This window comes from Vespa crabro, chromosome 3 (assembly GCF_910589235.1).
Source record: "Vespa crabro chromosome 3, iyVesCrab1.2, whole genome shotgun sequence".
In the NCBI taxonomy this organism is placed as follows: Eukaryota; Metazoa; Arthropoda; class Insecta; order Hymenoptera; family Vespidae; genus Vespa; species Vespa crabro.
Genome location: NC_060957.1, coordinates 7,790,572 through 7,811,612, shown reverse-complemented (window position 1 = coordinate 7,811,612; position 21,041 = coordinate 7,790,572). Strand labels below are relative to the sequence as shown.

Here is a 21,041-nt window from a genome sequence, read left to right as displayed (position 1 = left end):
TTTAACATGATGAAGAATTACCTTCGAACCATGTCAATAGTTAACATCATTTATCCATTCCTTCTTATCAGTTGAATCTATATCATTACAATCTATATCATTACAAATAATTTTTCGTTTAGATAAGTAAAGTAATAGAAGGATAATCGAAACGAATCTTTTCGATAGGATATCGTCGATATTAGTTAGAAATGCTCATCGGTTTATATTTAAGAGAAAATTGTTAGAATTCGATGTTCGAGACAATAAAGAAAATCTCCCTTTGTATATTTATCGTCCTGAAAGAAGATCTCCTCTTTCAATAAGTTGTTCAGTTTACCTCCACTACTTCACTTTGCAATAACCTTTACGCACGTTTCGCGAAACGGCGCTCTTTCTTTCATGGCAGTAAGCGCTCCCATCCAAGATTTATTTAACTCATATCTGCCATTTCGCGCAAACACTTCCACCTATCCTCTTCGTGGCATGGCCATTAAAGCGTCCACGTACGTGCTCCCTTTTTCTCTGGCGACAATTTCCGAAAATTTTGCCATCTGCGTGGGGTCGATTCGGATATGACACGAGAGGAAGAAGAAAAAATGATATTGCCTGCCGGTACACGCAGCGTGTTCCCCGTAGTTTTCTGGGGAAACGAAAATATAACGCGAGAAATTTGATCCTCGCTGACTTTACTTTTTCTTAAAATGATTAACGATGATATTACGAAATACTTTCGGAAATGACAAAAGTCAACGAGTTCATTATTTTAAATAATCATATTAGATGTTTTAATGAATAACTCTTAGAAGAATAGACAGACAAGTAAATTTTAATGTAAATCTCATTAATCTTCTTAAAGAGAAAACCCTTTCCTTTTTTCGTCTCATTTCCTCATCTCAGAATGGGGCTACATTAACGTAAAAGTGAATTAAATTAAATATCACAGATTACTAAGCTGTATACTCAAATCACTCTTTGTATCTTCCGAAGAAAAAATATTCTAACCAAGAGTTCGAGTTAATCATATAAATGATATCGTAATATAAGGAAATGTAAATTACGCCGAGTTAAGGATACATAAATATACACTTAGTTAAAAGAAAACAAAATAAGATGTATTATATAAATATCGAATTAAAAAAAAAAACTTTTTAAAATACATATTTTGAATAATCATCGCAAGTTGAAAGGTTTGATAGAAAAAAAAAGATTCAAATTGATCCATGAAGAATTGATTCATGAAGACCGTTCGCGCGCACGTGGACGATACCATGCAGAAAGAGAATATCAAAGATATTCAATTCGACAAAATTTTGTTTGCAGAGAGAACAATAGGAAATGCGAAGCTTCTCCGACGGTATTTGTAACTAGCATTGCTTGCGAATCAGTCTGCGAAGCGTCTCGTTTCTCATTTCGAAATTGCATCTTCAAGGCATGTACAGAGACAGATAGATAGATAGATAGAGAGAGAGAGAGAGAGAGAGAGAGAGAGAGAGAGAAAGAAAGAGAGAGAGAGAGAGAGAGAGAGGGGAGAAGAGAGAAAGCGTGCCGCGACGATCGACGATCTTGTCGCTTCGGCAAAGTGAAGAATATTTGCATATTAATGTGATTACGGAAGACATTCGCGAAAGGGACAGCTTGTGTACAGGCAGATGGAAAGAGGGAAAGAGACAAACGGAGGAACGAAAGCGAAATACCATGAGTAACAAGGAAAGAGACAAAGCGACTTTGAGGATATCAGAAACGAGAGAAAGAGAGGCCTGTTGAGATAGGGTCGAGGGAAATGAATCACATCATTATGAATAATAATACGCCCTGTCTATCGTACTCTCTCTCTCTCTTTCTCTCTCTCTCTCCTTCTGGTTGTCTGGTTATTAATAGTAATGACTTAGCAAGCAAGGGTTTTTGCTTGGATGGTGGTAAGGGTGGTTGTGTCGTGTAAAACACGCACTACTCTTTTGCTAACTCCTTCTCCTCTATCTCTCCGTCCAAACGTCCTACTTCTTCCCGTCCCTTATCCATCAACTACGTCTAACACAAACGTAAATAGTCTTTCGTTTCCTTTTCTTTTCTCTCTCTCTCTCTCTCTCTCTCTCTCTTTTCTCTCTTTCTTCCTCTCTCTCTCTCTCTCTCTCTCTCTCCCCCTCTCTTTCTCTCTCTTTTCTTTCTTTCTCTCCCACTCTCTTTTTGTGTGTTCTTCCTCTTTCTCTTTCATTCTAACCCATCCTAGTATATATGGAATCCTCTCGTGTAACGCCGCAGGAAAAGTGTGTAAAATATTTCGCGAGAGCCTGGTTCCTACAGCTGCTCGAGCTCGCCAACAAGCATCTCTCTCTTTCTCTCTCTTTCTCTCTCTCTCTCTCTCTCTCTCTCTGTCTCTCTCTCTTTTTCTCTTTGATTGCTATGTAGCTGTACGTCGAGTGCATTGCGAAACCGATGGAACAATGTAAACACCCTCGCGGCTTGTTGTCACGAATAGTGGAGTGCAGTTTTCATGTTCTTTAGCTTCGTTTTCCAAAAAGAGAATTAAACAAGAAAACGCTATAATTATTAACAAATATTAATTCTTTTTACATATTGTATCGAAAATGAATGTCTTATGACGATAATTAAAAACTTTCTTTCTAATTTCCTAAATGTTTAGTTTGGATTAGATACTATTAAATTTTAATTATTAGTTGAATATAATCTTTATGAAGATTCGAGCTTACATGACGATACGATATGAAGCTTGAACGAAGCAGTTACGGGCGCAATGGTTTTCCGGTGTTCGATTATCAAAGGGCTGTAAGCGGATCCACGCGGACCATGATGAACCCGGATCTGGTTACTCTGATATTAAATCCCCCTTTAAAACTACACACTCCGTTCAACTCATATCTACCAAGTCGAGTCTTCATTCATTTAAGCAAGAATAATCATAGTAGAACTAAAGGACTGCTCTCGAATAACTTTATTATTTTTCTGAAATAGAATAAGCATAGAATCTCGACGTTGACTTTTCTCGTGAAATATTTCAAGTCCGAGTGAGGTCATAAATTCGCAACGATATCTATGATCGTACTTTTCCTACTCTTTCGTTTCTCCTTTCATTGATCGTACTACAGAGGAATAAATAGATAGATAGATAGATAGAGAGAAAGAGAGAGGCAGAGAGAGAGAGAGTGAATGAGAGAAGATAGAATAAAATCGTTAGGTTTAGTAACACGTACGGTAACTTGATAAAATTTAGATGACACAAGGGAAGTGGTATAGTCATTGAAAAATAAATAAGGAAATAATATTGACAGAAGAACTAAGTGTGCTCCAAGGACTTAGCATAATTACATCGACACGCTTAATAATGAAAAACGGGAATACCGAAGAGAAATAAATTAGAAATGACATAGCTCATGACTATCGTCTTCTTTAGCATTAACGATGAGTTATGCACGCGAACGAATACAAACTAGAAAAAGAAAAAGAGAAAGTTGTAACGATATACATGTAATCGTTGGAAATATACACATATATATGTGCCAATGGGATCGTTCATTCTTATGGTCCTGTGCCATGTCGCACTAGGATTCAAAAAAGAAAAAGGGAGAAAGAGAGAAAAGGAAACGAATGCATTTATTCCACCCCTAAAAATAATGATAGCGTGAGCCGACACCGCGGTGAAATTCCAAAACCGAATGCAAAGTACTCGAGAGCTTGAAGTCGTAGAAAAAGTTGAAAAGTGGTCTGGTTGAAAGAGGTGAACGGGATGTGGAAGGTAAGAGAGTGCCGAAGTCAGACGCAAGCCAGAGTCGAAAGAAAAGGACAGGCACGCTCGCCGCATTACTTTGTACAAATAACGCTCGCCGCTATAATTTGCGAAATTCCCGTTATTTTACATTTTAAACTAGAAAATAAAACGGCCTAGCTGGCGGCCGCTTATCCGTCCAGCGCGATCTCGATCGTATCGCCCCCAGTCACGCTTACCCTGCTACAAGCCGAGCACGACTGCTCTGAAAATTACTGTACTACCCTATGTGGCGTGAGTATTATTTTTTCCCGCTTGCTACCTTTCTACTTTCCCTTCCTACCACCCACCCACAACCACCTACTTTCCTTCGATCTTTTCTGCGTCCTTTCGTCTTTCATTTATATATCTTCTTTACTCGTACATATGCTTGTAATTTTGAAGAGAAGATTTAACTCGAGTGTTCGCTCTGGCGGAGCCCGCCTAAAAGTTCGAAAATTTTATCGGTAAGAGATGATTCTCCACTTTACCAACATAGGGGTGGTTAGCATTTCACTTTTTTGAGGAAAACCGAATGCTGTCGCCATCCTACGGACGATAGCTGAACTACGGATGCTTTCCCAACGTCGGAGAGGTTGTAGGGGTGGTTCGACGTTGGCACAGTAAGGGGTGTCTTTGGCCGAAGTGGGGGAACACTGTACAAGTCCATGTTACCCTCTTCAGAATTTTCTTTTAACTCGTTATTTTTAGACCCGTAAAAAATTACTGACTATTGTAAAGATTCAATCCTTCTACATTAATATTTTCGAAGATAATCATTACGTAACAATAAAAAATAATAATGAGTGTTCTAATAATTATCTTCGTTGGAATTCAACTAATTAAAAGAAATCAAATTCTTTTTAAATATCGAAGCAGTTCGTTAACGTTTTACAGTTTCTTTTGTTAAATACTATATGAAATAAATGTTGGAAGCAGACTTCTTTTTAATAGATTTTTTAATAAAATCCATGTTTCTGAAGAAGCATGAAATTTTGCCTCGTGCAGAATGGGTTGCCCGTGGTGTATCCCCACTATGAAGTGTAGGTAATAGTAGTGGGGGTGAATCGATACAGCCACGATACAACGGCCGATGTCTCGAAACTCGAAATAGAAATGCGCACGCACCCCCTCCTGTTACGGGTCTATCGAGCTTCGAAACAATGTAACAGGAGCGAATCGTTCGTCGTGAACAGGTGACTCTCCCGGCACGATACACACTGCGTATATACGTATAATAGTTTTTAAACGCTAAGAAACAAAATCTCCTTAGTCAATAAATAACGTAAGTACCCTTCACACTGATCATGGAAAACGAAGGTATTTCACGTGTCATTTCGAATTAGATACGAGTCGCGTTTGGATGTCGGCCGTTTGTGTGATGTTTCTCTCAGTAACAGTTCCTCATAAATTTTTCGTGGTGCTTTACTATTCATTTTTCTTGCCAATCATTGCAATATAGTGATTTTAAGAGTGATTACTCCTTCGTTTCGTGTATATCGGTGGTAGATGAATTATAAATTAACCACTGCCATAAACATCTCCAAATTTAAGCAAATTAATTGTCATTTTCACTCTCTCTTTCTCTCTCCCTCTCAATATTAAGATGTCATTTTTTTGTAATTATGTTAATTTTATGAATAAGAAGTATTCCAATCGTATAACTGAATAAATATTATTCTGTAATTAATAATTCTCAAACACGATCGAATGATTCAAGAATAAACAGTTAATATGGTATTGTACATTACGTATACGTTGAATGTAATGACGATCTATAACGTCATTAGTCATTTGGAGTAAACGCAAATACGTGCTATCACGATAAAAAAGAGAAGGAGACCTGCAAATAAAGGCATTGACGATAGCGCGAGGGTCGGACACGATCTAATCGGTCTACCTAACTGAACCGTATCTCTTTTTATATTCAGTAGAACAATTTACGATTCTAACGTCATCTTAAACAGTCGACAACGAACGTTTGACTAATGATTCTTTTCTTTTTAACAGTCCCTTTGTTCTTCTCATTCGGAATGCTACAAAAGAATATATTAGTAGTGGAATTTGTAATCTATTCGAACTCCAATGTATAAATTAACATGCACTCTCCAAAAAATGTAAAAAATGAATACAATAAAAAAATCTTCATAGATGCGAATCAAACGCGTTTCTTCATAAGTCGTTATACGAATAATAAGACGAAGATCGATATAGAAGTTTAACAGGATCATCTCCGTGGTCGTTCGCGAGAGTATTATACTTTAAAAATGTTTCTGTATCGGCGGTATAGAGGGAAAGGCAAAAGGGAGAGGAAGTAAAATGGGCAGAAGGTCTCGCGGGAGCAATAACCGTAAAACGTGCGAGAGTGTATGCGTGCATGTGTGTATATGGGCGACGTGTGTGCGTGCGAGTTAGTATTTGTGATGGGTGGTTAAAGTGTCAGGGCAAAGGCAACGATACAAGTTCGAGATGCATGGTACTCGAGAGCGATCGAGATCTAAGGGGAGAGCTGATGGATCATGTTGAATAAAACAGTTGTCCAGTTGAAAGAGAAAGAGAGAGAGATAAAGAAAGAGAGAGAGAGTGAGAGTGATAAAGAGGAGAGATATTTATTGAAATTGTAGTAGTATCGCGTCGATCAAACAAAATACATACGATATAAGAAAAATAAAGATAATGATGTAATCAATTATGTATTTAATACAATAAAAATGTATCGTTTAAGAATTATGACTAATGAAAGAAATAAAAGAGTGAGTGAGAGAGAGAGAGAGAGAGAGAGAGAAAAGAAAAGACGATCGATAATAGAGATTCGATAGATCATTAGTGAAGGAAGCAAAGATCGATCGATTCTCTGCATGGTCTCGAAGTAAAAGTCCAGTCCTCGAGTTTCGCGATATTCGATGTGTACCTAGAGGGACAACCACCCTTGTCACCCCGTCGTTCACTCGAACGCGAACGTCCGCGTAGTCGAGCTTCTATAACGTAGAGCGAGAGTATGCGGAGGGAGCGAGAGACAGATTAATGTGACCCCGTCACCGTTCGAACAAAGCTTCGCACAATGGCCGCACACACCGGGGACAGTGGACGGTCGCAACGACGCTCGCAACGACCTTCGCTTACGGATGGCTGGGATGGTAGCTTTGCTGGGTGAGCGCTGTGGATATATTACCCGCCACTCGTGGCTATCACCAATGAGATTCAATGCGTGATCATGTCCGTCCGCCAGCATACCCAGGCTTTCTTTCTTCCATCCGCTTCGATACAAGCAGAAATTCTACGGGATAGTCATCTTTTTTTTTTCTTTTCTTTTTTCCCTTTTTTCTCCTTTATCTTTTCATCCTACCTTGTCTCGCGTCATCCCTTTAATCGCTTTAAAATTTGACTATACGATGATAACAACGGACGAAGAACAATAGGGTAGTGCAAACAAGTTCTTTCTTTTTTCTTTTTTTTTTCTAATCCCTTTTAAAGATTAATTCTAATCCGCTCGAATTAGACTTTGTCCCGCGATCATTCTGCATTCTTTAATTTGTTATTTTCTTTTTCTCCTTTTTTCCTTTTTCTTTTTTTAATGAAAGATCACTAATTTCCATCCAACTGATCCTTGGGATTTACTTCTTGTGCGTTCTCCAAACCGTTCTCCTCGATTATGCCCTCGTACTTTCTCTTATATTTCCTCGATCACACTCTCTCCTACTACGTAAAAGGGGGGCGACGATAGTTGTGACCACACCCCCCGGGCGTGGGTTTTCCTGCGCGCGCAGAAAACTCTTACTTCTTATCGGAGGGACTTCCTATCCTGGCTCACATTCTGCGAAACGATAGCGAGGAGAATAGATGATACGCAAACTGATCTAAGAAAAGGAGCGGACACGAATATCCAACTCTTCTTTCTTTTTCTCTCTTCTTTTTTATTTCGAGTCAATCTCGAAAAATGTATCGAGGGATAACGAGTTTTCATGCTATGGATATTATCCTTTCTTCTCAATGGGAAAATTAAAAAATAAACAATAGCAATCGAATTGCGAAAGCCAGAATCATGGTAATATGCGTGGTTTGAAAAAATTGATCTGTTTCACAAATTTAAAATATTGTAATGATACTCAATGATAACGATAAAGTATAAAAAATATCTTGTTTTTTATTAGATACATTTATGTATCTTAATTCTGTAAGAAGAAAAAAATATTATATTTTAGAAAATAATCGCAAAATTTAATCCTTTCCTTTTTTTAATTTCAAAGAAGTAAATACGATCATTGAGACGGTGGCACGATCGGTCGGCCAAGGATGTTAGTTTCAGGTCCTTGGTATTTTCGCGATAGTCTCCATTAAATCACTGGGAAATCTGTTCCAGTGCCGAGCGGCATGGTCGCCACGCCAGTGAAGAATAAAGAGGGGCTTATTATAAGCGACGGTAATTCTCGAATAAATAACCGCGGGCTTGCGCGAAGATCGAGAAGAGAAAGAGGGCTGTTTTAGAGAGAAAGAGAGAGAGAGAGAGAAGGAGAGGGAGGGTGAGTAAAGCTTGAGCTTGGAAAGAACGACGAAAGAGAAGAAAGGAAGGAAGGGAGGAAAGAAAACGGAAGGGGGTTGGGTGAGAACGTAGGTGCTTGATTTATTTCGGCGCCGCAAAGATCTGGATCCGCGTACGTGCCCCGTGCTTCAAATTACCAACTTATAAACTCTCGTCTTCTCTCTTGCTTTCTTCTCGTAACCCTCCATACATCACTCCGTTGAACGAACAGAAAAGCAATGTGTGGCTAAGTCGACACCTCGTCGAATCGAGCGGAATGCGTCAAAATATCTCTTTATAAATTTACAACCTTTCCGTACCTTCGTGGCCGATAAGTCCTGGTGATCATTGCGATTCCGTCTTAGCGAGCATTTCTCTGTGTGTCATCTTACCTGAAACAAAGAGAAAATTTTTATAATAATGGAACGTTGAATTTCTCAATTAATATTTTACTTTATCAAAATCGTTATTAAATGACATCTAGAAAAAGTAGTTAGATTTACATTGATGCATATTTATTTTAATTGATGGAAATTCGATTGTACATCAGATCGTATTAAAGAGAAGAAAATGCGACAGGGACAAACGAGGGAAGAAGATGAACGGTAAGTTGAGGTCCTGAAAGTCTAAACTTTTTACAGCAGTGTTAGCGCATTTAATTTATCTGACGATAATGGGGACGAAGCAGCGGTGTTGCGTTGAGGAGAAACGGAGAAAGAGGAGATGGAAGAAACGAAGGAAGAGAACCAAAAGATGAGAAGAAGGAGGAAGGGTGGAAGCTACGAACCACGAGAAGAACAGAGAGTCCTTATTAAAATTCATTAATTTCGCCCATCTATGAAAGTTTCATTTTCATGCAAATCCGAAGAATAATCCGGCTGAAAAAAACCAATTTGAATGACTTCGGAAGAGTCGTGACGGTCGCTAGGGAAACTTGCTTGTTGTGCAAGAGTGAACGTGCGTACGCACAAATTTGTCTGTGTGTATGTGTGTACGAAAGAGAAAGATAGAATAAACGGTACGTCAAACGTGGCAGGATAAAGCGACATCGTATTCTTACTAAACGGTATTATGCAAACGACGATCCCAACGCATGAAATTTTGGTTGGCACGAAAATAAAACTAATGTGAAGGAGAAGAAAAGCTATTTCCTGCGGAGCTTCGTAAAAACGAAGAGAGAGAGAGAGAGAGAGAGAAGACAGAGAAAAAAGGGTGAGGGGTTGCTCGTGAAGAGTAGAACGAGCGAACAAATCGTCGCGACAGGAATCTGGGCCGACGTGCAATGAGTGATCGCGCGTTTCCAACGGTAACCTCGGGAGAAGCGAAATTTTCCGACCGACAGCCACGTCAAAGCGATTTGTCGTCGGCCTTCCAAAGAGAAATGCGAGTCACCCTCTCTTCTCCCTTTTCTCTTCCTGTTGGCGAACGACGACCATTTCCTCGAGTCTCAAGAAATCATCCTTTCCTCCTGTTCGCGCCTATTTCTGCCTCCGGACACGTGCATTCACAAGAGAAACATACGCAAAATCGAAAGAACACAGCCTTCCCCTGTCGTCTCTTTTTCTTCTTATTTTCTTTCCTTTTCTTTTTCTTTTCTTTTCTTTTTCTTTTTTTTCTTTTCTTTCCTCTTCCTTTCTCTACTTTTCTCTTCTCTTTCTCTTTCTCTTTCTCTCATCCTTCTTTTCTCAGACCCTTCTTATCTGTTTGCTATTTATTTAGGAGGATCGGACGAATGGCACTCGGCTGATACCAAGCGGACAAACCCAAGCTGGATGCTAGAATCACCTCTTAAGAATACACATGCCTTAGGTGACGGCTTATCGCGTTCATGCAACATTACCCTTTCCAACCGTTATTTACTGCACTTTCCATATTCTTTCGTTACGCTCACTCTCTAAACGCGCTTTTCTCCAAACTTTCTCTCTCTCTCTCTCTCTCTCTCTCTCTCTTTCTGTATCTCTAAAGTAGTTTGAGAAATCAAAATTATTATCTGGCACGTATTCAATCTCGTTGTATTTTTCAATTTTATCTTAATTTGTAAAATATATAAATAAATTTTTCTCTATAAAGATTTTACAAACAGAAGATCGTTAGAATCACGTAATGTATGTTCGTAGTTGTGTAGAACTTCACCCTAGGGAACCTAAAGGGTGTTGACAATTTCGTTGGACTCAGCTCGCGTGACGGGAAGTCCTAAATGGCGTTGTCGTAAGTCGCGACGCGTTAACGATAGCGATTAATCGTTCTGACGCATTCTCCGCCGCTAAACGAAAGGATTAAATCGATACGATTAACCGCGCTCTCGAGCGTTATTTTGATTCCAACGCTTTCCCACCCACGCAGATCGTGCTTTTCGCGATTATCGAATTTGCCTGTCGACTCATGCGCGTTCACGAAAGTGCATTTATTTTCAAAGAAATGGATGAATCCGCTTTATTTTCGCTCGGCCGATTTAAATATCGAATTGAGTTCGTTCTTATGCACCCAACTGTACCGTCAACCTTTTCCGAACATTGTTTTTACTGATTTTTTTGACGACCGAAAATGATGTACTATTTTTTTTGCAAACTAAAATGAAATTTTTGCGTTAGAAGAATAAACGAGCGTTGGAATTATTTTTCGGTTAAGAAAATGACAATAACGAGTGGACGATAATGAATGGACGTTTGAATTAGAATTGACAGGAAAGAAACGAGAAAAATTTTGAATAGCCATCTTTATGAATTGTTCCAATCTTTTTATTTACTTTATTGTGAAATGTAATTTGCTTAGCGTATTTCATGCTGGAATCGATTTGAACGATGTGATACGGTCGAGCGATCGTTGTCGAATTTAATGCTTCAATGATTATGTTAATGCGGATAACGAAGATAACACGACCTCATGATCTACTCTCTCTCTCTCTCTCTCTCTCTTTCTCTCTCTCTCTCTCTCTCTCTCTCTCTTTATATTTCCCATGTTCTCGGTTTTCCCTTTCATTTACGGTTATGCAGTTCCAGTATATTTTACGAACACTTTCTACTCTTTTTATTTTTCTTTTGCCCTTCGATGAATCGCCCTTTTGCCTCGGCAGCATCGTTATATTGCGCATACGCGAATCCGCATAAAAATATGCGGACTTCCGAGGCTGCATCAGTTCGCTGCATAATCATGCAGTCGATGAGCGCAAGGGAGTTAACCATGCGCGAAAGGATAGGGCAGGGAGAAAGAAATTTACGGGGATCCGCATCGAGTACGATACTATTTTTTGTCTCGTTGTATATTATTCCGTGTTCTCTTGTCTATGTAACCTTCCCTTTTCTAGCATAGGTGCTGTCCAAAATAATGATTATTATTATTATTTATTTATTTATTTATTTTTTTTATTATTACATCAAATTATAGTAATAAAATAATTTTAATTTTAATGAAAATTTTCTATTTCTAGAGTAATAGCCGTCGTATTTTGATAGATTTGTATATTATGAAATAAATCGATGAATATCTGAACGATTTTGAGACATCCGACAAATCGACAGAGAAAGATACTCGATAAGGGGATACACGGAGTTTCCATTCGTCTTACCTTAGCGAATCGGAGGTCTGCCGGCTGTCAGGATAAAGGATGTTTAGGACAGTTGGCTGAGTTCGACGATCGATGAACCTCTTCTTCCTGTCAAAACACCACATACAACGGTTACCGTTCCTTTTAAGAGATATGGACAACTCTCGAGGGAAGAAATTGTAGGACGATGAATCAAGAGTGAAAAGGTGTCGAACGATGGCTGTCGACCATTATTGTTGTTCCTTTTTCGACTATAATACGTCTATATTTTCGTTATTGCAATGGTCGAAGAAAAGACATTTAGTAATTGTTTTCACGTTATCCGTTTGTTTGAAGTTCTAAAAGGACAACGAAAAGAGAAAAGGAAGAAAGATAGAACGTTCCTTTTACGCAATTTTACGCAAGAAGAACGAACGAAGCGTAGGTCTGCTTTCTCAAGGATAAAAGAAGCCGATATGGTCGATATACGAGCGTAACTCTTATCGCGAAGAAGCCGGCGCGTGGAAGAAGAAACATCCCTCGTAAATATAAAAGGTATAAAAGCTATCCTTTTGATGGAGTGCCTTCTTAAGGGTCAAACTGGTATCGGCCAGTACGTTCACCGCAGGATGACCAAGAGGATCGAGTAGAGAGGTCAACGGGTATACGGAGAGTAGGCCTTCGAATCGTGCTTAACCATCCTTATTTTACGGTCTTCGTATTCTGTTTAAAATTTAGTCAATAAAATACAAGCACACTGTCATTTGATTTAATGGATACCTCCAATACATAGAATTAACTTTATATGCGATATAGGTAAACGATCCAGTTTATTATACAAATCACATAATTTTATCCACTATAATTTATATATAAGATAAAAGAAAATATTATTTTTTAATTTTCTTATAAAATTTTCTCAAAAAAGTTCGATGTACATATATACAATAAATTGTGACAATCGAAAAGATTTAATATTTAAGGGTAAAACAAGTTCCCTGAACCGCGTATCTATAATAAAATACTTTGTAATTCGAAATGTTTTCTCGAATTGTTAACAAACGACATCGAACATGAATAAGAAATACCAATTGGAAATTCGAGGACGGTAGAGCCGATATCGTTTTCATTTTCACCCCCCGGCAATATAGAAAGCTATTTGTCTCCGTAGCCGATTCGAACGGATACGATGCGATGATAGAAAGCATCATCGAAATTCAGAAGAAAGCGTCGCAAGATATTCCCATTTCCTACGCGCCATTCTGGTCATATGGTATCGCGTGTCACCCTGTTTGCTTAAGGATATCAACGAGAAACGCAGTAGTAGCTCATACTCGTTAGCTAGGGGTGAATAACTTATGTTTACCCGCATGAATTCTCATATTCAGGGTGACTTAAAGTTACAACTTTTCACGGCGCTAAGTGGTAACAAGCTAGAATAGACCTGTCATTTAAGCGACAGTTTCTTAAAAAATCACTTTTCAAGATTCCACTTTCTATATCTTTCACATATCCCGATATATCTAAATATTTATAAAAACTAAAATATATATCAGAATTTTAAGTGGATACTCGTGCTCATTCGTTTAGATTCTAAATATATTTAAATCTATCGGGAAAATGGACGTCATTTAAATCACTCCCGATATAATCATATAATGCATGGAACGATGGTGACTATTTATAGAAAATGTATGTTGGGAAAGGATATTAAATAAAAATAATTTCTATAAACTGCGTAGTCGGAATATTTACGAACGAGCGGACGGTAGAGAGTGCGTGTAAGCCGAGGATATAAAAGGTTAGCATAGCTAATGTATACGGGGGAACGAACAGTCAACTCGTGTCTCGCCATATCCGTTGCACTTTTACATAGTCGATCTTCAAGACCGTAGATGATGTATTTTGTTAATGCACTGTATGCGTCATAGGAACGATACGCGAATGTATATCAAGGGAGACATACCACTGAGACGTTATATTTTTGGAAAGTAACCATCCAGCCACAGCTAGTGCGTCGGCCATAAAGCCGTTTTATTTCTTCGGGGGCGGTTTTAAAATTCCACTACTGAAATGGCACGTGTGTGAGGGTAGGAGAAGGAGGAGAAGGAAGAAGGGAAAAAGAGTGGAGAGAGGGAGAGAGAGAGAGGGAGACAGAGTAAAAAGAATCGGAAGAGAGAGATAGGCGTGCCCGTGTTGGAAAGAGCGAAACAGAAAGAGAAAAAGGGATAGAGTCAGATAGAGAGACGTAAACTCAGTGAGTGAGTCGAGGAACGGCAAAAGAGGGCATGTGGAGAGTAAAACGAAAGACGTATGTATGCGTTTGTCTGTGTACACCCGCGTACGTACCTTCCACATCCCTTTTTAGTCCTGAATTCGGTGGGGCTTCGCTCATACATATGGGACCAATTTACAAAAATTATTCAGAAACCAAGACATTCCGGGTGTGCCTACGCGCCGTTTTTCGTGGCACCGTTGGAACGCATACATCGTCTATAGGATTTGGGAGATTTCGAGAGAAACCGAGAGAATGTAGCAAAAAAACATGAAGAGAAATAAAAAAAAAAAAGAAATAAAAAAGGGAAGAATGGTATGGTTGTGTTTTCTCGATCGATTCTTTAACATTTGCACACATAGAACCTGTTTACAATTTTTATTACTACATTGTGATTATCTCGATGATTAATATCAAGGTTAAAAGATTTTTGAAAAAGTGTGAGGATGAATTTCAGGGATACCGTGCATGGTTTATAAAAATCTTTTCGTTTTCATAGCTATACACGTTCCATAGTCACAAAGCAGATAAAGAGATGAGAAGCGGAAAGAAGAAAACACGAGGAGCGTGAGAGTAGGAAAAAAAAAGAGAGTAGAAGAAGAGAGAGGGCGAGAAAGGGGCTTATGAGAATGCCTCGCTACACTAAATAAATAAAGCAAAATGTACAGTAGGGCGTGTACCTGAGACTAAAAAAGTAAACCAAAGAATTGTCGGGCTTCTAGGTGGCCGAAGAGAGAAGACAATGGTTGGGTGGAGGAAGGAGAGAAAAGTATCCGAGAAGAAGAACGCGAGAGAAAGAGAAAGAAGAAACAAAAGCCCGCGGGTGACCCGCCCGACTTTGCGAAATAAAAACTCACTTTACGTGGAACTTTTATTGCGAGCTCAACGTTTCTTTTGTATCCCTTTGCCTGTACGCTACAGCGCTTTCAATCGGTTCAACGAATACATAGTTTACCAATGGTCGCGTTGAGAATACCGCCTTTCTCTCTTCCCTAACAACCTCTATCTTTTGCTTTCTACCATTTTCTCGTTTCATTTTCTTATCTCGCAGTTCCTCTTAATTCCTCTCCTTCTTCTTTTGATTCAAACGAGACCTCTTCTAAGAAAATAGAAAAAAGAAAAGAAGGAAGAGAGAAAGAGGGAGAGAGAGAGAGAGTAGGGGAGAAGGAAAGAAAGAGATAACTACGTAGGAAACCCTCACCATTTTTTCCTTTCCGTCTTGGTCTTTGAAGTTTTCTCTTATTTTCATTTACGTATTATGGGAGAGTCATTTAAACAACAAAAACGATCTTCCGGCTGGCCGATTCTTGTCGCCCATTGTTGTACTTATCATGGTCGGAAGTGAATTATGTTGCGAATAAGGTGAAAAAGTTTAAATAGGATTTAACTAATGAGGATACGAATTTAACTAATGACCACTACCAAGATTCTACCTTGAGATAGTTTTCTTTTTCTTTTTTAAAGAGGAACGTATCTTTCACAAAAAATGTTTATGCGATATGACGGAATTATAATTCAATATTGTTTGATAATGCGAGTACATGGAAAACGATATGAACTTCGCAGTCGAAAAAGTTTGCTTTTTGATTTTTAGGATAATATTCGCTAATCGTTATAATCTTCTTTATTTTTATACGTTCTTGAAAATACAACAGCACTCGACGAGGAAAGTTGAAAAGTTACGGAACATTTGAAACGATGTGCGCTCTTCGAAAATGCGATGATTAATTTTTCATGGTTAATTTACCGATTAATTTGCCAGGAGGAAAAGTGGTTCTTGCATCAAGTTGAGGAGGGGGTCTGTCAAGAGCACTGATTGAAATATAGGGTAGAAAGGCCTCAGGCTGCGAAATCGAGGGTGGAATACCGACCTGATTTAAAGCGACTGACGGCGTTACTACGACGAAACATTTCCTTAGAGTTTATAAAAAAAAGCTTTCTGTCGATTATTTTAACGCTTCTAGCGACAAATAAGAGGGCGAAAGTTACTCGAAAAAAGAAAAAAAATTTGATGGAGCAATCCAAAAGAATAAACGATCGACATTAGTAACGTTAATTTCTCGTATCTAGTCGAACATACGCATCAGTTCAGAGGAATGAGCTCTTTTGCCTAACCAAAGGGATGTTTTAACTAGAACAACGAACGAGTTAGTGAGATTCACTTTGAATAATAGATAAATGCAAGCTTGAACGATGGATAGGTCGGATACGAGTGCAAGCCAAATTTCAGTGTGATATCCTTGGCGTTTTTTCGGGTGTAATAAACGAGTGACGTTTGCGGCGAAATTCGCAATTAAACCGTACATACAAACTGCGCATACCATACGTAACCGATGTACCCTAGGCGCGGAATGCAGGTAAAGCCCGTTTGTTTTGGAAATTGCGTTAATTCGCCAAGCGCAGACCGGCTGATTTTGTGAGTGACGTGGCAATCACTGCGCAATCACCGAGAACGAACGAATCGTAGAAACGAACTGTCGCTTTTCCTATATACAAAATGCGGACGAACGTGTATGCGATCCTGAAAGCCGCGAACGAACAATCATGAACCACGAATAAAAATTCATATGCGTTAAAAAATAGTTTTTCAATGCTACGCTCATTCCAAGAGTTCGAATATTTTCGATAGATAAACTTTTCACTCGATGAGAAATTAAAATTATATTTCTTCCGTTCCGACATGACATACAAATTGAATACATACATATATATTGGTATATTTTCTTTTCTATTATCTTCGAACGGAGGCTATCCCGTTACTTAGCGAAAATCGTTTAATTACAAGAGGTAAAGGAAGCGAACGCGAGTGTCTACGGCATATCGGAGGTGCGGTAAACGAGAAAATGTAAAGTGTCATCCTGGTAATTAATCATCTATTAATTGGTAAGAAAAGACGCACGTCATCTAGCGAAATTGCTCGATCTTGAAGGGGCGACTCTCCCACCGAGTCAAACGCCTTTACTCATTATTTATAATTAATTAATATCCGCTCGTTTATGGATTAATCATTATGTCCATGGCATCATCCTTTTACCCAAGAACAATACGTGTACAGGTTTGTAATATTTCTCCTCAAGTTTTATGTAATTAATTTTCGCAACAATGCATAGATCGTTCTTTCGCAAATACGTAACGAACTGTGCCGTACGTGAAAGTTCATTTTAGGCGACTGTGAAATACTTTCTACGAAAGTTAACGTACTAACAAAGTTAAAATGTTAACGTGTTTATCGTAAAAGCTTGTACAGACTATCGTGATTAAAATAGAATGAAATAAAAAAGAAAAAAAAAAGTAGCAGAAGCAACGGACGATTTGTCATATATTCTCTCTATAACGTAGGAATGCAATTAACTCGAACGTCGATCGGCGGAGCACGCGAGGATTTCGAAAACGCGGCGCGAATTTATTATTTAACTTTTCCCCTTACATCGGGAAAACGGATGCGTAGCTTATTTTATCTCTCTCTCTCTCTCTCTCGCTCTCTCGCTCTCTCTCTCTCTCTCTCACTCATTTTTTTTTCTCCAAAGAGTGATTTACATTCGTCGGTAGATACCTGTCTGAGCACTGCATCGTAAATTGAGTTATTCTTTCCGTGTAACTCGTGGAAACGCTCGCACTTATCAGCACTGTATAGTACCATCCAATAATAACGATGCGAGTGGCATTTTGACGAAGGAATATTTTGTTACTCGTGTCTCGTACCGTTCAACGTGAATTAATTTTCCTTAGGAATATAACGAGAGTTGTACTCTCACAGCAGGTGATACATTTTCATCAGATTACAGTTCGAAATTTGCTCGTTCTTACATTTTCTTTTTTACACGTGTAGTTATACTCTACCTTTTTAATCTTAATATTCAAAATTCAATGTAAATCGTAAGCATGCAAGGGAATAACGAAAAGAAAGCCTTTACAGGACAAAAGTTAGAGAAAAAAGTTTCTCAGAAAATTTTGTAGGGAGCGGAAAAAAGATATTCGGGAAGTCAATAAGGAGTCGGATATTATATCGCATGGAAGTGCAAATATTTTTCCGCAACGCACGACCGTGAATGCAGAATCAATAGAGATGGGGTGAAGGATAGGAGAGGAGGGTCGGGTGGGGTCCATTGTGCTCTTCTCTCTCATAGGTTACACGCGTCTCCCGTCGAACGGTGGCATGCATGGACCGTACAAAATATATGCGGCGTGCCTACATAAAATATCTATAAAGTATAACCCGAGCCTGCCTCAAGTTCTCATATACATCTATACACACATATATATGTGTATATATATACACACATATGCATATATATATATATATATATATATATATGCATATATATACAACAAGCTGGACCGCCACAATACAGAGCACAGCTGTATAAATCACGTTGAAAATTTATTCGCTTCAATAGAGATCTACGTGAAAACCTAACAGATAAAGCGACGGGAATCTATATATATATAGGATACCCCTATGCGTATAATGCAGTAGCAGGAAGCAAGATTGCACGAGTTTAATGTAAAATCTCGATTTGAGACGACACTTTGTCGATGAATCCCATATTTTATCAACGATCGGTTTAACTTAGAACCCGTCGTAAATTTGTCCAACTGCATCGACGGTAATACGTGGAAACGGAATTCTCCGACAGGATTTACGTCGTATAATTTATTGATTATTTCCGAGACGGTACATATGTATATATAAGAGTATTCGATTTTTTTTCCTTTTTTTTTTTGGCAGGACAGCAGCAGCAACAGCAGGCCGGCTGATGACATTCGTGTAGTCTAACGACGAATCAGAACGCGACGTGCGTGAATTTTTCCGGATGAATCGGAATGTTCGTACGAACACGTGTAGCTTATTTTTCAATTTATACGGGACGTCGGCGACCCCAGCAGAAGGTATGGTTTTTGCGAAATCAATCACACGTTATTTGCTACCACACGTCTCTCCAGTTTGTAGGGGATGTCCAACGGAAAAGGAGAGAGAAAAGAGATAGGGAAAGGGAGAGTGAGAAACGAAACGAGAAGGACAAGAGAGGGGAATGAGAGGATATAGGAATCGAACAGAGAAGATCTGCTCGTATCAGCGTCGAACACTCAGCAGATAGTCGATGGAAAAAGCTGAAAATTTATCGAAAGAATTCTTTTCAATCCTCACGTTGAAAGATTTAACCGGAAGAACATTTTATAAATATAACAATTTATTTCTTTATCTCTACTAACGCTTAATATTTTTCTCATGGAAGATTAGGAATGCGTAATCTAAGGATCTACTTAGAATAGAAAATAAATCGATGCCTTTTAGCATTTATCAAACCCTTACTATCGCGCCGTTGTTAATATTCTATAATTCTTTGAATCTTCGGTTATACAATCGAACACATAAACATAACAGACATAAATAGTTTAGAAAATCTTCACTATCCTTATATCCAATATCCTGCTTATAAAAATACATTTCGATAAATTCTTCGAATCTCGCTTCGTAATACAATAGACTCCTTATTAAATTTTAAACTAATTAAAATCGTAGGAATAATATTATTGAAAAGAAATAGGAAGCAAGTCTTTTATATTCGACAAATTTCTTAAATGGCGAATTAGATATGTCTGAAGAGAAGAAACTCAGAAGGAATCATTTAGATAAATCTAGAAGGTCAGTCGATTTTTGTCATTCTGTAAAAAACCTGACAATAATTAGTTAATAAGTCTGTAATTAGATCTCAAGTTCGTATTTTGCATTCTGTAAGACCGATAATTAATTAATAAGTCTGTGTTCTGAATTTTACGAAGATAGTTATAAATTTATAAGACTGTATCCCGAAATCAGTAAACTTACAATCATTTGAACAGTTAATATTTTCTCATAACTCCTATTGAAGTTCAACAATTTGAGCATCTTAAATTACGCCATAGGACGTAACAAAAACATAAATAAATATTATTAATAATTCGACGATATGTGAATTTAACACGAATGCACCTTAACTATTTTAACTCTACATTATTCTCTGAGGATATGATAAAAGAATTAAAATAAAAAAAATGTTTTTCATTCGTTTCAGTACCGAAAGGTTAATCAGGCTTAATTCCTTTTAATTCCCGGCAAACGAGATCCGACATTCAACCGTATTTCATCCGACGTATAAAAAAATGTTTAGCAGAAAGCAAGTTTGTGCGATACTTTTTGGTGAAATAAGAGAAACTCTAATCCAGAAAAAACCGAGAGCGAGAGGAAGAGTGGGTGAAGGAAGGAAAAAAGATAATGGTTGCAGCTGACCGTAGAAAAGAGAGAAGTAGAAATGTAGAAAGAGAAAGAGAGAAACAGAGAGGGGGAAAATTATTCGGACACGGATACCTCGTTGTGTTATTCCACCAGTTTCTGGAATATATTTACGGAATAAAAAACTAATTCCAATGTGAAGCAAAAGCATCCTTTAGCATGTTCTACAAAAACATCAAAAGACGTATTTTAAGACTACATCAAACTTTCTTTATGGCTCGATTTACTACAAAATTATTTACCTGTCTGACGTTGAAAAAAAAGGAAGAAAGAGGAAGAGATCAACGAAGTCGAGGTAAAAAGAGACGAAGAGTGAAGACGGTGAGAGTACTAGATAAAAAAAGAGGGGGAAAGAAATGGAGAGAGAGAGAAAGAGAGAGAGAGAGAGAGAGAGAGAGAGAGAGAGAGAGAGAAAGAGAAAGAGGGAGAGAGAAAGGGAACGAAAGAGACAGACAGACTGATAGTTAGAGAGAGAGAAAAGTAAGGACAAGGGTGTACACGAAGAGACGCGGAGCTTTCGAAAAATTACACCACTAAATTTTCTTGGCAACTATCATCATTTACCTAAACTCTGCAGCACCAAAGCTATTGCGAAGCGGAGATAGAGGCCGACTCGCGGAATCGTAAAGACAATTGTTTTCCCGGCAGAGCAGTGGTAGTAAGCAGTAGATAGAGCTACTACCAAAGCAATGCGAAGCCAACTCGAGA

At 38.3% G+C, this 21,041-nt stretch overlaps 1 protein-coding gene across 5 annotated transcripts in view; it reads right to left on the bottom strand.

The window, feature by feature from the left end:
* LOC124422829 (nucleolysin TIAR) overlaps window positions 1-21,041 on the bottom strand; it is a 390,007-nt gene that overhangs the window by 273,902 nt on the left and 95,064 nt on the right. The window contains exon 3 of one of the 5 annotated variants that reach the window (XM_046959759.1): window positions 8,572-8,653. The exons of 3 other annotated variants lie outside the window; for them this stretch is intronic. In XM_046959759.1, coding sequence (XP_046815715.1) covers window positions 8,572-8,610 — 39 coding nt within the window. In that variant the 5' untranslated portion in view covers window positions 8,611-8,653. The remainder of the gene's footprint in view (window positions 1-8,571; window positions 8,654-21,041) is intronic. One more of the 5 variants, XM_046959760.1, reaches the window with a different exon arrangement.